Source organism: Vidua macroura, chromosome 7 (genome assembly GCF_024509145.1).
Source record: "Vidua macroura isolate BioBank_ID:100142 chromosome 7, ASM2450914v1, whole genome shotgun sequence".
Classification (NCBI taxonomy): Eukaryota; Metazoa; Chordata; class Aves; order Passeriformes; family Viduidae; genus Vidua; species Vidua macroura.
Genome location: NC_071577.1, coordinates 5,709,019 through 5,723,802, shown reverse-complemented (window position 1 = coordinate 5,723,802; position 14,784 = coordinate 5,709,019). Strand labels below are relative to the sequence as shown.

The window sequence follows — 14,784 nt, the reverse complement described above, 5'->3', positions numbered from 1 at the left end:
CTTGCAACAGACAGATCCGCTCCAATAGCACACTTTACCTTAAATAACCTTTGGATCTATTTAAAGGCAGCCTGAATTCATTTCTCCTACTGGCTTCATTCTGGGTAAATAGCTGCTTTGATGTGTTTGTTACACTTTTGTCCAATCACTCGATTCCAGCTCCTTGTTTAAGCCGCAGGCTTGAGGGATGCAATTTTGGTCACACCTTCGTGCTATTGATTAGCAGCTTTTACATTTAGCACAGCTAATCTGAGAGGCTATTATCCAATAGAAGGGTGCACAGAGAAGTAACGACTGCATAGCAAGAAGATTCTCTGTTGGTTTTCCAAGAACTGTGCTGTCTGATGCCCACCCCAGATACTAGCAAACAAGCCTTTTTTATCACTTCAATGCCTTAAAAAGACTGCGTTCCGATTATTTCTCCTGCTGCCTTTTCCTGGTAGTTTTGTGAACTGTTCTCCAGAATTATTACTTACCAGTAACAACATAACAACTTTGACATCCTTATTCACCTCCCTCACTTTTCTGTGAAAACTCAGAGGTTTCATCCATAAGCTGAAATCAATCATCCTTCAAACTAAACATCCACTCACAAAAAGTCTTTAAACAAAGCTTTTCTCTACATGATGACCCCTGACTGTGCTTAGAGTGTTTTTGGGAGGTGATGCTAACACAGACATACCCAGAACTATGGACCCATTAAAGGTAGCACACACGACTCCAAGAGAGTAATGACAATTATAAGCACGGCGTGCTTCCTCATCACTTACGGCTAAGTATTTTCTGCTTGACTCTATGTACTTACACTGATTTAATAAAAAAAGAACTCTGCTGAAAGGCGACTTTGCAGAAGCAAGCTTTGTGCTTTTCAGCACTGGAAACTATGTGACTGCAACGTAACTACAAAAAATGTTTCGTCTACTTTAAGTGTTAAAGCTCTTCTCTATTATTGAGCTAAACCAGTGCAGAAATGCCTCCAACTCAGTGACTTTCAGAGCGGCAAGAGGGGGAGGGAGAGCCAACCAAACAAAAAAGATGTTTCTTTTCAACTCCAGATTTAGAGTCTAAAGCCAGACAAAACCAGGAATGTCTAAAACCCCTTGCTCTCCAGCAGAGGGAATTTAATTACCTAAGTTACTTCAGGAATGGACAAAGCAAGATAAGCCAGAGCAGCCAAGTATTATCTTTCCTAAAGGCTTTGTAAGAGGGGCTTGTGCCAGGGAATAATTAAATTAATAAATAAATACATCCATAGAGTTTTATCATTGTACAGTAAACCAAAATATTAATTAAAAGGTATTATTTCAATATTTACCTTGAAATTACAGTAAAATACTGGTGAAATCTCACAGTTCACTGTTTAACATGCTGTGTCTCCTCCAGGAAAACTAATAATGAATAAATAGTAATGAAATATTACTGCTCTTGAGTTACATGAATATCTGAAGTGCCCAGGTTAACTTGCTCTCGTGTAAACAAATCCTGAGACAAATGGTGAAGTGGCCCCCTGAAGACAGGACAAACTAGACATGGGCCTTTCTTTCACAGTATCTTTCAGACATGACAGCTGGATGGAGACTTCCCTGCACGAGCTACGAGTGCTGGCTGGCTGATACAACCTGAAACCAGGCGAATGAACCGATGAACTTCCTACTAATAGACTTCACAGATGTCAAATGTTGTTTCAAAAAGCAAACCAACTCCCTTTTCTGCTTAATTGGAAGCTTCCCTGCACAACAGCACTCCTTTCCCGCCTTGGCACGGAAGTGCCGTGCAGAAGTTTCAGTATGAGTTAACCTTCTTTGAATCTCAAACCAGCGCAAAACACTGATCTTTTTGCTGCAAAGCTGAGATATTTTCTGTATTAAAACAGAAATTTGTCTGAGGATATGGAGCCCACAGACCTGGCAACCAAGGAGATTTGGATTTTCCTAGCCCTTGGCTGGTAACATTTGTCCTTTTGAAATCAAATGGGGAGTGAGTCACAAATTAATGCACTGGTTCTCATTAACACAGGGTATTCCTACAGCAGCAGTCCTGCTACATAAAAACCAGGTCCAGAGGGGCTTCAATATCTTTCCTGGTTAAATGTGTATCTGGGAACTCAACCTTTTTTGTGTGGCAGATACTTTTGATATGCAAAGTACAGCTTAAGTACTTCTCAAACGGGATTTTTCCTTTCCAGCCTCTTAATACAAAATTACTGTGCCCATGCTGCCATCAGAAAGTATTTGCTCTTACTAACAATACCGATTTTCATCCTTCCACAATAGACTTTTTGTTAATATTAATTTTGTTAAAATGGAACATTTCTCCCAATCCATCAGATGCTGCAGATGCTGCGATTCTGCTCTGTCCCAGAACACAAGAGAATTATCAGCAGTGCTCCCAACACAGTGACAGCAGTCAGCTCCAACCTGCATTTACCCAAGTGAGACACAAAGCAGCAGACTTTGCTCCATTTCTCTGTTTGTTATTCCAGGGACCATAATTACCTCCTTATTGTTCTATCTGATTCATTCAACAGCCTGCACATCACACGAAATCAGTGATTTTAGTAGGGTTTTTTTTTTTGGAAAAAACCTGCTTCCCGATAAGGCAGTTTATTATAAAACAGCAATGACAAATCTCTTGTGAAAAATTCCTGGGAAATCCTGGGTGATTTCCAATTGTCCTCTGCAAAATTTATGACTGCATCCTTAAGACAGAGACATCTTATAAGTGAACTTGGCAAAACTATCAGAAGAATTTAGTTATTGAGAACTGTAAGTGAAACACATCCTTCTGCCCAGAGCAATTTCAAAAATCTCAGCTTCCCTTCCTTATGCTTAAGTTGGAAAAGAGATGACTTTTCAGAAAGTTAGACTTCAGAACCTAAGTAGAAAACTGGACTTTAAGAAATTTAGCCTTAAATTTTTTGATTCAGTGCCAAATTTATTAACATTGCAAAAGACAGGAAGGCTGCAGTAGGTTACAAATTAGAAATTAAACCAAAAAAACCCTTTCTGCCAGCAAAATGAGAGAGGCAGTACAGTGGAGTTCATCAAAACGTGTTTATATGACCATTTGTTTAAATTTGCTCCTGGTTAGCTGCTTAGGCACACAAGCTTTTTATATGGAACAACACAACTGGGTTTTTCCTCATTTATTACTTCTGTCCTAAAAACTTGAACTCTGCATGGGAAAAAAAAAGTTAAATTGCATTCAGAGTTCCAGGGTTCATAAGTTCAATTGTAATGCTAAGGGTGCTAAAGCAGAGGCTGAACATCCCCTCATGGGCACACCACTCATTTCACTGACGTAAGGTATCAGACTGCTTGTGGAGTCCAAGCAAAGATCTGAGACTGTCCTGTAGCTAACACCCCAAAAAAAGCCTAAAAGCAACATACCAGCAGCCCAAAGTAAGAGTGGGGCAAGGCTGACATCCCCACTGCCTCTGCCCAGGCTGTGCTTTGCTGCATCCACACAGAGAAAGCATTTAACCTCTGTGCTTCATAAAACAATGAGGATGAGAAGCTGTGGAAGCCCAGTCTCCAGAGGTGTCCAAAGCCAGGCTGGATGGGGCTTGGAGCAACCTGGGCTTGTGTAAGGTGTCCCTGCCCATGGCAGGGGGTGGAATGGGATGAGCTTTAAGGTCCCTTCCCACCCAAATCATTCCACGATATGATACCAGCCTTCCCTTAGAAATAAAAAACATTTCTGTCCTGGTTCAGTCAACCTAGGACAGTTTCAAAATCTAGAATTGAACTGGATAAGGGATATAGCAGAGAAAAAAAAATTAAAAAGGATCACAATTGACAGCAAAAGGGAGAACAACATGTGGACCTCGCAGAACACAGAAGTATCAGCACAGCCTACAGCAGAATATGGGTCCTGCTTTACCAGAAACAAGGAGCAAGGAAATTTTAGTTCAGACCCACAGCAGAAAATATAAAGAGGTGAGAAATCACAGAGGTTCCTTCTCATGATCTCAGAAAGCCTAGATGATTTGCTTCTTCTCCTTCCCCCTCTTCCCTCTCCATCCCTAAGAACAAATCTCTGGAGTATCCAATGGCAATATGACAAAGTAATCTCAGGCAGTAACAGAAAAATGATAGAGATCCTGCAACTTGAGGAATATTCTGGGGAGTATGAAATTTGGACCAAAAGAACACAGTATAGGAAAAGAGGGAAATAAATCCAGCTCCTGCTATTTCTCTGACACAAGGATGTGGCACATGAGGGAGGGGGTTACCCTGCTCACTAATGCAGGGATTGCATCACACTTAATTCCCACACCAAGCATTTTATTTATTTTCTGTCAGCAATGACAAATAAATAGAAAGGCCTTCTCCTGGTGCCCAGGCAGAGTACAAAACCACTTCACCTCAATTATCATTTTTTCAGAGAAATGCTGTGTTTGGCACAATCAGCAGTGCCACGGGCCCCGTGATGGAGGGGCCGCAGACCAGAGCATCACTTGGACCACGATCTGAGGGATAATGGGCAATCCCCAGCTTGGTCTATCACAGGAAGGGGTGACTGCACACCAGGATCAGAGATGGGACACTGAGCTCACCTACTCTGGCCTCATCCATGACACAGATTATTTTCCCCATCCCTGTATCTGTTTGACTGAACTACCATAATCTGGCAGGGAAGACAACTGCTCTTCAGGAACAAAGGAATAATGGCTGAAGAAATGCCCCTCTCTGTGCATAGCACAGCCAGAGCCCACAGCACAGCTTCTTGCCAAGACTCGATCCCCTGTGCAAAGAAAGCTGCACTCATCCCAGCACACACACAAATTACAGCTTCTGCTATGGACCACAGCATTTTGGGTGATTTTACATAAAATGCTGACAGGTTTTCGGGGAAGGGAAAAGCACTTCAGTTTTTGCCAATGCAAACAACTGGCCAGATCTGGTTGTGTGCAGTTAAAGAGGAGAGTAAAGCAGGATTCAGCTCCCAAAACATACTTAAATTGGTCTGAGAGGTAGGGATGTACATGCCGGCTGGATTAGCTGATAAAGAATGTCATCTGTTTCCACTCACTAGGGACAACCTCCCTTCTCTCCACCATTCTCCCTTGGGCTGCAAAACCAGACTACCCACAGGTCAGGGCTCATTCCAGAGCTGGGGCCAGCCCATCACGCCCGGCTGCTGAGGAAGTGGCAATATATTTTAAAATACTGCACTTTACAAGATAGATACCAGCAGTATGTTAAAAATATATCTCAAAATCCAGGATGTGGAAATCCAAGCAAACTTCTCCTTCTGTTGTGGACAGCAAAGTAGCAGCATGTATTAAAAAACAAACAAACAAAGTGGAGGGAAAAAAAATCCTCTGCAAAATTTGCCAACTGGTTTACCGAGAACAGAGCACCGAGCTGCGCATTAAAAGAAATGCCATTTCTATATGCTTGAAATCATCTGTATAGAACAGCACATCCCAGCTCCTCTGCTCTGATGGGAAAAGAGTCAGAGCTCTCTGAGGAACCAGCAGTAGCCCGAAGGAAAAAGCTACCAGTTATGCAATTGCTGCCCATGCACCCGCAGACGGCCGTCTTGCCCGCACGCAGAGGAGATTTTGTTTCTTTCACTTTGAATTTACACATCTTTCTTTTAACATGAAAAAGGCAGCTTGCCTGTATTTAAAAGATGCACCAGCTATTTAGTATCTCAGAAATGCAGACCATTTAATTAAGTACCTAAATCTAAATTTAGCACAGCTAGTTTAGCTGCTCGAGTTCAAATACATGGACTCTGATGCACCTACAATACATATGCTCAGATACATGCAAGCACCAGTGAAAACTTTTTGGGAGGTTGAAAGCTGGAGACTCAGTCGGGTACATTCTTGTTTCTCTTTCCCTCTTCTAGTAACAGCACGTCAAATTGTTAATCAAGGTTTTGACTCTCCAGCTAATGCTTTTCCCCTCTCGTAATTCCTGTCTAAAATCATGAGTACATCATAAACGGTACTGCCATGCTTTGCATTACACACTTAGGTCAAGTTTTTATCAATACAACTCATATACAGGAGATTAACTATGTAATATATATTTATTATTCCTCTGTACAGAAATTCTATTGATTTCTTACTCATCAAGAGCACACTACTGGACTACAAACTACCAAGTTTACAAAGGGATTACACAGTCTTTCTTACTCTACTCTAAAACTCCACCTTTCTTTTTATATTTTCACAGATCTCAGCCAGTGTGAGTCTCTCACCCCATTAAATAATAGCAAAAATAAAAAACAAACTATCCAAAAACTACAAACAACAAACACCTGCTGAGGCTCCACCACAAAAACCTGTGCTTAACCTTAATAAGATTTAAGTGTGCATCCAAACTTAAGCGTATCTTGAAGCCCTTCAGGTGACTTACATGCGCTTAAATCTCATAAAAGTTAAGCACAAGCTTAAGCACTTTTTTGAATCAAAGGTAGACTGCTGCAAGACCACAGAACATCATCTTCTGGCACCATCTGTACTTCTGTTGGAGGTGACTATTGCTCCCACCTGAGGAGTGGGCAGCACAGGGGAGTGAGTACCAGCTTCCTGGGCACACCATTTTTCCACATTAGCCATAAGTCCCCTGAAATACCCCAGTTTAAGCTCAGGGCCTCATTTTTCAAACCACAAAGATCCGCCCAATCAGCATACTGCAGAAGTTTGCTTTGCCTCTTAAATTCTCAAACCGACAAGCCTGTTGTTTAAAAATAATAAAAATACAAGTGCTGGGAAAAAATGTAATTTTAAAATAATAAGAATAATTTTAAAATAATAAAAATACAAGTGCTGGGACCAAGCACTGAAACTTTCCTCCAGAATGGTATTGAGACAGTGTGAGGGAGCCAGGGCAGAGTTCAGCTGAGATCTAGATCTCCCGGAGGAAGCTGTCACACAGTGAGCAGCAAGCCCACCCTGGCATCAGGATCACTGGGTAATGAGTGTCCCCTCCAGGGTTTGCTCATCCCAGGCCCAGCCACTTCCAAAAGAAGTGTGAGATCCCCAGGAAGCTGCTGGTCTTGTCCACCTGTGAGCACCTCCAATGGAAGAACATCTAAGACTCCTCTTAAAGGCTCAAAAGCTTTGCACTGCACACACATGAACAACACGACCCACCCGACGCCATGCCAGAGAATGACTCCCACCACCTTGCTCTAGTCAAGAACAGTAAGAAAAGCAATTTCCAGACTTTTGCACTGTTTTTAGGTACAAAAGGCTGGAAATCAAAGTAAAGGAAGCACCGTGCTTGCCAGCAAGAGAGCAGCACCAGAGTTTGGAAAGCAGGAAGAAAAACAAAACCAATGAAGCCCATTTCCCCCCTCCCCAGCCTCCTGCTACCCCAAGAATGAAAAGAGAAGAGATAAGAGTTGTCAGGTAACATCAACATCGCCACAGATTTTCTTTCAGCTGCTTACCAGTGTGGCTCCTTTTATGTACCATTAGCACATTGGGCCCAATGCAAACCATGCCACAGACGTCACATTTCAGTTTACCATTCGGAAGCCGGATTCCTCCCTCGCTTGATAGCTCCTGCATCTTTCTGTTATCCACCATCTCGTTACTCCCAATGAAGGGATCTTCCAGGCTGCTTCCTCCATCGTGAGCTCTGATAATATCTTCATGAATCAGGGGCTTCCTGTCAAATTCCTCATCACTTTGCATTTCTAGCTTTACTGAATTTGCTGAAATTAAGAAAAAAAAAAAAAAAAAGAAGTTAAGCCCATGTATTTTCCACATTCCCAACTACTAATACCATGATAAACTTTTTACTGTTATCAATATTAAATCACAGCCTTGAAGCTCAAACCATCATGAGTCTCATGGTGGTGATGGCATCACAAGTTAAAACTGCCTATTTCTTTAAGCTTTTGGTTTGTTTTGGGTTTTTTTTTTCCAATTCCTAATTTCTATCCCTATTTTAAATCTTAAGAACTCGGGTACAATGTGACCCAGACACCTGCCAAAAGTTGCAGAGATGCAGCAGGATTAAGAACCAACCTCCTGCTTCTCAACTTGAACCATGAGAGTTGCCTTCTTCTCAAGGAGCCAAAGCTACAGGAGCAAAGGCCAAAGCCAGAGCTGCTCCTTCCAGGCCTCTCCTGCCCAGTGCCCCAAGAGGCAAGGTTCCCAAAGGCACAGCACAAGGAAACAAAGCAGGACTGCTCCAAACGCAAAGATCTAGTGAAGCCAGGCTTGTGGGCTGTGCCAGTAATCTCCCAATCACCCTGCCTGCACAGACAGGTTCCCTGATGGAGGGGAGACCAGTCTCAGGATGAGCCTCCAGTGCTTTTTTGCTCCCACCTTCTGATTCACGCCAATGGGACACTGCCAAGGCAAACAGGGCTGCAGCAAAGCCTACACTGCTGGATTATTTATATTTGCAAGCGAAATACGTGCAGTTGAAGAACTTTCACATCTGCCTGGCAAGACTGGCAGGCTCACTGCTGATTTCTGAGATCCTCAGGTGACAGGATAAACCTCCTCTAACCATTGAGATCTTGTGGGATCAGCAAGTCTTTAAAGGAAACAAATGTACTGGGATTGTCACAAAGGGGTGTCAGTGCAGGGGTGTTTTAATCACCAAATGCCCCCATTTTAACGCCTCAACAGTTGGTCAAACCTGCTGGAAGGCCCGTCCCAGAGTCAGAGCCTCCATCCACAGTGTCAGCCAGAAGGCAAGCCCACGTGTCTGCTTCCCTAAGCCTTGATCCTGCTGAGGGGTTTAACAAGGAGGTGATTCAGCCTTCATATCTAAGCAGTCTTTGACCTCTGTACTAAGGCCATTGGCACGAGTGCCAAAGACTGCAGCGGACCTGGAGCACAAATCTGCGCCCTGGGCCTGCCCGGCATCACCAAACTCTGGCCACATGTACTCCTTGGCAATTGCCAAGGGGTCCCCATACACGAACCCAATGACAGAATTTTAAGTAAACTCTGAGGCATCACAGTTTCAAACAGCTGGCCTGGAAATGTCAGAAGAAAAAACTCTACTATTTAGAGTTCCTCCTTCATCTTCCCTTCTTCCCCTCCCAGAAAACACAGGGTTCAGAGACTGATGTTGACACTGCAATTCTAAATCACTGATGTTACTACCAGGGAAAGCATAATGAACAGAGTAAAGGAACCAGAGACCAAGCAATGGTAAGATGTTTCTTTTTAATCATAAAACTGTTGAAACGTCTTCCACTACTCATCAAAGCACTAATGGGAGCTAAGAAATGAAAAGAAAGTACTATTATGGCAAAGCCCATCCAGAGCAAGGACACTGCTGCATCAGATCACAACAGACCAGTATCAGCACAGGCGCCACCATCCAAATGGTCTGTAACTACAAAACATTTGAGTGCATCACTTACAGAGGGAATTAATATTTTTGTTGCCACAGAGATGCATTTGTTGTTCTTAAAAGAGTAAACAACAGCCCAAACTGAGAGGTCAGCTAGGATGTGGCCCCAGGCAGTGCCTGGTCAAGAGGAGGCAGTTTGCATGGGGCAGCAGGAGAGGACTGGCCCCAGCAGGGCAGCAAGAGAAGCCATGGGAAGCCATCCTGCCCTGGTGCCGAGCCCAAGTGGCACAGCCAGCAGCCTTCTGACCGGGAGGATCTACCCTTGTGGAGGGGCTGAGCAGAAAGGAGGAAGAGCAGGAGCTCTGGCAGCTCCGTGGGCTGTCAGGGAGAGAGCTGAGGTCCCAGACCCACCTCCCCATGGAAAGCACACACTGGTGATTTATGGACAGCCCACTTTCAGAGCAAAGGAATGGCAGTTCCCTCTAATAATAGCAGCCTTTCGGGGCATTCAGCAAGTCTGAGAATGAAGCCCAAAGAAACGGTTCGCTGGCTTTAGGAGCAGGATTTAATACACTCGGCCACACAAGTAGCTACAGCAGAGCCAGAAATAGTGCCCTGGGCTCCTCATCTAAAACCCCAGGTTGCTGCCACGAGCCTGCACACTGTCCTGGCACAGTCCTGCACGAAATATCCAAAAACCACATAATAACTGTGCATGTACTCACAAGAGAAAGTCTTGGATCTTATGTGTCTTCTTACATACATAAATTTTTGTCTGTTTCTCTGATTTGGAGTAATAAACACTGGAATGCAATTAGTGCTGAGCACCACGACTTCCCATTCACAGCTGCAGAGCTCTGCCTGCTCAGCACACATGAGAACAAGGCTGGGAGAGCTTACAAATGGGAAGACCACTTACTTTATCTTCCTTCCCCTAGCACTTCTTTCTGCTGAATGATGCTTTCATGCAACAGGATAAGCAGCACAACCAAGCGGCGCGAGCCGTTTGTTGAAGCACAGCCTCCCCACGCACACCGAGCTCACAAAGCCCAAGGAATTCAAGCTACATCCTTCAAAACATCCCAGCTATTCCATGAGCAGTGCAGGCTGTTTGCTCTTCCTCCTTCCCTCACCCTCATGCACACGGAGCACTGCCACTGCCATTTTCAGAAACCCTCTGGTAGCTGCAGAAAAGTTTCCTCCAGCTGGGACCAGGTCTCCAAGGAGGGGATGTATTAGGCTGTGTGGCAGCTTGCAAACAAACAGGCACTTAAATTGCATATAGTTTGTTTTCTCTGTTCTCAGCCAGCCTCAGAAGCTGCAATCATTTAGTAGTGGCATTGTCTTTGTTTTCACCTACAGCACTGAGGGTGCACAATGAACTCTGCTGCAAAGGAAAAATAAATGTTCAAGGGATGTTGATGGCTATCCTGCATCATAGACAAGGCCCCACATCAAATTTCACCCTGTGTTCCCTTGCTTTTCTTGTTCACATGCTTGATAAAAGCATAAACAAGTAAATGGATTTTGTTGGGGTTTTTTAAAGTTTTTGGGACATTCCTAAAAAAAAAAAAATGACAGCAAAAGAGATAGCAGGGATAAAACTGTAATCCAGCTCACTGCAAAAGCATGAACTTGAAGTCAAACCATTTCCCTCCAGCTAATACACGTTCCTTCTATTTTTTCCAGTCCAGCAAAACACCTTGAGGGGAAAAACATATGACAAGCACAACAAAGCTTCTACCTGGGAATACAAAGCTAATGGCAGGTATTTGCCAGTCCACACATTCAAGTTGCTTTCTTTTTAATTTATTTTTTGGGTTGTTTGTTTGGTTGTTTTTTCCCCTTTTTGTTCAGCACATAAATCAGCTGATCCTGAATCACACTTTTTCCTGAGTGGCCAAATTGAATACAATTATTGTTAATGTCTCATAAGTGCCAATTAAACTCCAATTCCCTGTTAAACAGTTTCCTGGGAAATTTTCAGTATAAAAATATTTCCTTCACCCACAAATTATTGTGGCTACAAACCAGAAGTTGGAAGATTCACCTAAAAAAAACATTCCTGGTATTTCATCCTCTGTCATGGAATGTTCTTCCCACAAAAGTGAGATGGGGGGAAAAAAAAACCCTTCTGTCTTGCTGAGAGATTTGATCCTCAGGTGGAGCTTAAATTAAAGCACTGGACATCTTCTTAAGCAAGCAACAAGAGCGCAATTCCCACTAAGAAACAAAATTCCTCCTGTCCAACACACCAGGGAGAAGGCAGCAGGAATTCTGTCTCCTCCACTGTCTGCTGTCCTAGGTCAATGCTTATTTTATCTGTGGCCTTGGAAAGCCAGGCTGGCCACTGTCACCGAGGGTTTGTGGTCTCCAGCTGGAGGTTGGCCTTTCCTGGCAGCAGCCATGCACCACCAGCCCCTTCCTGCTGCCCCTGGAGCAGCAGCAAGTCAAGCCAGACCCCTCAAGGCCTCCCACACCTCTTCCCCCATCGCCCTTTCTCTCACCAGCAGGAAACAAAGCTTTGGCCCAGCTTCAGATATTCATCCTTGAGGAGGCAAAATTCAAACCTGCCGCCCCCGAGGAGCCTTGGATGGCTCCGTGGGCGAACACAGCGAAGGACATCCACAGACACAATGTGTTCCCTACCCAAAGGGGCCAGAGAGTGGGTGCCAGGTAGGGCACCAGCAATCCCAGGGTCTGCTCCAGGTTCCCTGTCCAGAACACAACAAAAAGCAGCATTCAAAGCCCAGATGATGTGTCTGTCTTTACACCCAGATGCAAAGAAATTATGAAATTGTTACTTCCCTCTACCTACAGCAGCACAATGACAGGCAGCTACAGCACAGCCTTGTGCACATGGTCCTGTCAGTGGTCAGTGACACTGTCTATTTTAATCATGCACTTCTCCTAGGCAGCGGATTAATGACATTGCTAATTGGCAGCTACAGACAAACAGAAAATGACCCACTTTCTAACAGGTTTTGAACCCAATTCTTACACATCACAAGGCTTGGAGTTGGTGTGTCCCTATACTATTAAACTCCCTGTTTCTACACTATCAAAAGCACTCAGCAAGGGTAAGTGTAGTACAATTAATTTTAAGAACCGGCATGGCAAACCGATGAGTGTTTTGTAAGATGAAAATTAAAGGAAGAAGGGGGAGAACCCTTCTATCTTGATGGATTTTGAAAGTTCAAGGTAGGGAATGCCAGAAGTTGGAAACAATGATCCCTGGCTCTTGTTCAATCTAAGAGCACTCTGGTAGCAAAAAGGGTCCTTAAAGAGGGTGTTTACATCACTCCAGAAGTGTAGTGAGACTTTAATGCATGTTCAAACACACTTTCCTCCTGAAATAGTACAAAATAGTCTTGAGTAAAAGAAAACTTAATCTTTGAGTTTCTTGTTGCTGATAGAATTTGGGCCTTAGTTAACGACTCTTTTCAAGCTTATTTCAGCTTAACTGTGAGCTATTAAATGTGTAAACAAGGGAGCACCAGCAAGTCTCCCCTTTTTAAAAAGGCACACACACAAGGGGTGAGAATGCCAGCCAAGCAGCGGCAGAACAGGGCACAGAATCAGCTCTGTTGTCACCTCATAGCCACAAAGTACTTAGTTAACAGGTTGACATTAAAAAACAAATAGCTTTAGCAAATACTATTTAGTTCCTGAGAAATGAGCAGGTACCTGAGGAACAGGTATCACTCCAAAGCTGTGATGCTGAGGAATAAGCACAGTGAGATCTGCTCAAGGCACCAGCAGCACATCTGCTGCTCAGGAGAAAGGAAGACATCTCTTCAATGGCACCTGTGGGCAGTGCTGTCCTTCCAACACTGAAATGGAAGACGTTTCAGTCAAGAGTCAGAAATGTGTATTTCAAAGGAGCCAGTTTTGCTTTCACAGTAGATTGAAGCTTTCTGGAGGCTTAGAGAGAAGTAAAGCTGAATCTGGATGGAACAAATGAGGGTGAATGTCACCTGCAAAAGAGGGAAATTACCCAACTCTTTTCTTGACTCAAGTACCAAAATGTAAGATCACGGACATTCCCAATGCTGGATGTCAAATTTCTTTATTGAGAGCTCTAAAGATTTAGCTTTTGGCCACCGAACCAGGGCGACGGTAGATGGTGATACCATCTTGTCATGAGTGACCTCTGCAGGGTTCTGTTCATTCACAACAGTTCAATCAAACCAAATCGTTCACAACTAATAAAAAAGAGAAAGGAATGTTTCAGAAACTTTGTGCCGAGTCCTTTTCTGCATGCCACAAACGGGATTCTTCAAGCCCACAAGGAGGTGCTTAATGCGCCAGAAATTCAGTGAGAATTGATCGGCTTATTTAGGGATCCTTAGAAATTTTTAGTTTTCACATTGAAGAATCTCAGTTTAAGCCTGCTACCTCTGAAGTCAATTTAAACTCTCACTAAATGCAACAGAAGACTTATTTCTTGTCTTCTGGAGGTGGTATGTGCAGTAAGTGTAGACTAACAGGTCTGTTACACCCAAGTTTAGTTTAAATTAGGATGCTGTTGCATGGCTAAGCCAAGCTTCAGTCAGGTTTTAGCTGACACAAACTGTGGTTGCCATCCTCCCTCAGTCTCCACCCCTTCCATCTTTTATACTGGCACCAGTGATCATGGAACTGGGTGCTACACCAATCTGGTTGAAAACCAATCTTCCTGAGAAAAATCAACCCTTTTCAGCTGCATCAGGCTCCTGACCAGGCGCACTGTGCCATCACAACAACCAGCTTTGGCTCACGTGGAGCAGCACCCCGATGTCACCACACACTTTCAGCAGCAATGGTTCTAAATCACCAGGTGGCTTCTCCCAACGCAGGTCTCCATGGCCAGACACAAGGAATGAAGACTACAGCATTAAAATGCATGAAACAACTTTTAAGCTCAAATGGCCATACAAGCTTATGCAAATATGAAGCTGAAAAGACCACAGTTAAAGATGGAAGGGCTCTGATTTAAGCAAATAGCATCCCAGCAAGAGCAGCATTAAGAGCTGAGATATCTTTTTTATCACAGGGCCCAATCTTGATGGTTTCAGTAACACACATGCCAGAAATGTTTTGAGCCAGCAATCCTTCCAGTCTCCCACAAGGTCACATTCAGTGAGATTCCTGCTGAAGTCCAAAGGCTGGGACACTGAGTAAGGAGTTCCCTGGCATAAGTAAACATGGCAGTACCTAGCCCAGAATCTTCCCCAGATGACCAGCCTTCAGGCATGACTGTTTGCTCACCACAAGTCACCCATGCTGCATACCTCCATCTGGCAAGAGTATGAAATCCTAATTGAATATATATGATTGCTCAGTGTCGCAAGATTCCTCTCCAGAAAGACCTCAGGCCAAATTTCACCCACAAATGCATCTACGCAAGCGGCACTTACACAAGCCGGAGTCGTGTATTCATATCCCAGGGTAGGAAAAGTACTCCTGATGACCCAGCCTCCCCCTCCCTTTGTGCCTGTACTTACAAAGCAATATAGTG

The 14,784-nt window shown here is 43.8% G+C and overlaps 1 protein-coding gene across 5 annotated transcripts in view; it reads right to left on the bottom strand.

Moving 5' to 3' along the window:
* Nucleotides 1–14,784, bottom strand: part of IKZF2 (IKAROS family zinc finger 2) — a 117,488-nt gene that overhangs the window by 48,147 nt on the left and 54,557 nt on the right. For 3 of the 5 annotated variants that reach the window (XM_053982173.1, XM_053982172.1, XM_053982175.1), the window contains one exon: nt 7,414–7,680. In XM_053982173.1, coding sequence (XP_053838148.1) covers nt 7,414–7,680 — 267 coding nt within the window. The remainder of the gene's footprint in view (nt 1–7,413; nt 7,681–14,784) is intronic. The other 2 variants (XM_053982174.1, XM_053982177.1) reach the window with 1 other exon arrangement.